This window comes from Charadrius vociferus, unplaced genomic scaffold (genome assembly GCF_000708025.1).
Source record: "Charadrius vociferus isolate BGI_N301 unplaced genomic scaffold, ASM70802v2 scaffold121, whole genome shotgun sequence".
NCBI lineage: Eukaryota > Metazoa > Chordata > Aves > Charadriiformes > Charadriidae > Charadrius > Charadrius vociferus.
In genome coordinates this window covers 196,715-197,827 of record NW_009646858.1, presented here as the reverse complement: position 1 = coordinate 197,827, position 1,113 = coordinate 196,715, and the positions used below count along the sequence as shown (strand labels likewise).

The window sequence follows — 1,113 nt, the reverse complement described above, 5'->3', positions numbered from 1 at the left end:
CGCCACCCACTCCACGGGCACCGCACCGCCGAGGGGAAGGGGAGAGGGTCCCTAGATGGGGTGGTGAGAGGGGGGGTGGAGGGATGGTCCGAGGGGTGGGGGTGTCCCCGGACAGACCCTGCGAAGGAGGAACTCTTGGATAGGTGGTGGGAAGGGAAAATCTTGGGATTTTCGTGCAAAGGAGGGAACTCTTGGACAGCCCTCACAAAGGAGAACACCCTTGGATAAGCGGTTCGAGGGGGGATGCCTCGAAACCATAGTGCAATGGAAGATCATTTGGACAGCTGGTGCGAAAGGGGAGCCCTTAGGCAGCCATTGCAAAGGGGAAATCCTTGGAAGGGTGGCGCAAGGGGGAAACTTGTGGTCAGCCATTGCAATGGATAAAGACTTGGATGGGTAGTTCTCAGGGAAACTCCTTGGGTGGGTAGTGCAGTGGGGGAACCCTTGGACAGCGGTGCCAAAGGGGAACACTCGGACAGCCAGTTCAAAGGTGGCATTCTTAGATGGGCCATGCAATGGGGAAACTCTTGGACAATCGGCTGCACAAATAGGAATCCCTCGGATGGGTGGCTGAAAGGAGGAGCCCTTGGATGGGTAGTGCTACGGGGAAAACCTTTGGACAGGTGGGGCAAAGGGGACACACATGGAGAAGCCGTGCAAAGGAGGAGGAACCTTTGCGGGGAAAGGTGTCCCTAGACAGAAGGGGTGCTGGAAGCAGGGAGATGATCGTACCTGTGTATGTTCATCTCCCGGGGTGGACGCCGCGCCTTGTCGTAGGCCACCTTGGCGAAGACGCCAGCGATGAGCACGAAGGCGATGGCCCCGCACGAGATGTAGACGGTGGCGTTGGTGCTGTCCTTGTCCGGGTCATACTTGTTGGCGTCCCCGTCGGCGCCGTTGCTGCCGTCGGCGGGCAGCGCGCCGCTGGCGGTGGTGGGGTGGGCCCACTCGGGGCTCTTGTAGTTGCGGCACAGGCTCTGGTTGAGCTTCTCGGCGCGCTTGTTGCAGCAGAAGCGGTAGAAGCAGGTGCCGCAGCAGTAGCGGAAGCCCGTCAGGCTGTTGTTGCACTCGAACTCCTTGTCCCACTGCCCGCTCACGTCGTAGTACCCCCAG

General features: G+C 60.2%; 1 protein-coding gene across 1 annotated transcript in view; it reads right to left on the bottom strand.

Moving 5' to 3' along the window:
• Positions 1-1,109, bottom strand: part of SHISA6 (shisa family member 6) — a gene marked incomplete at its 5' end in the record, with an annotated part of 269,956 nt that extends 268,847 nt beyond the window's left edge. Inside the window, one exon of the mRNA XM_009894354.1 lies at positions 733-1,109. Coding sequence (XP_009892656.1) covers positions 733-1,109 — 377 coding nt within the window. The remainder of the gene's footprint in view (positions 1-732) is intronic.
• Between the last annotated feature and the right edge of the window lie 4 nt (positions 1,110-1,113).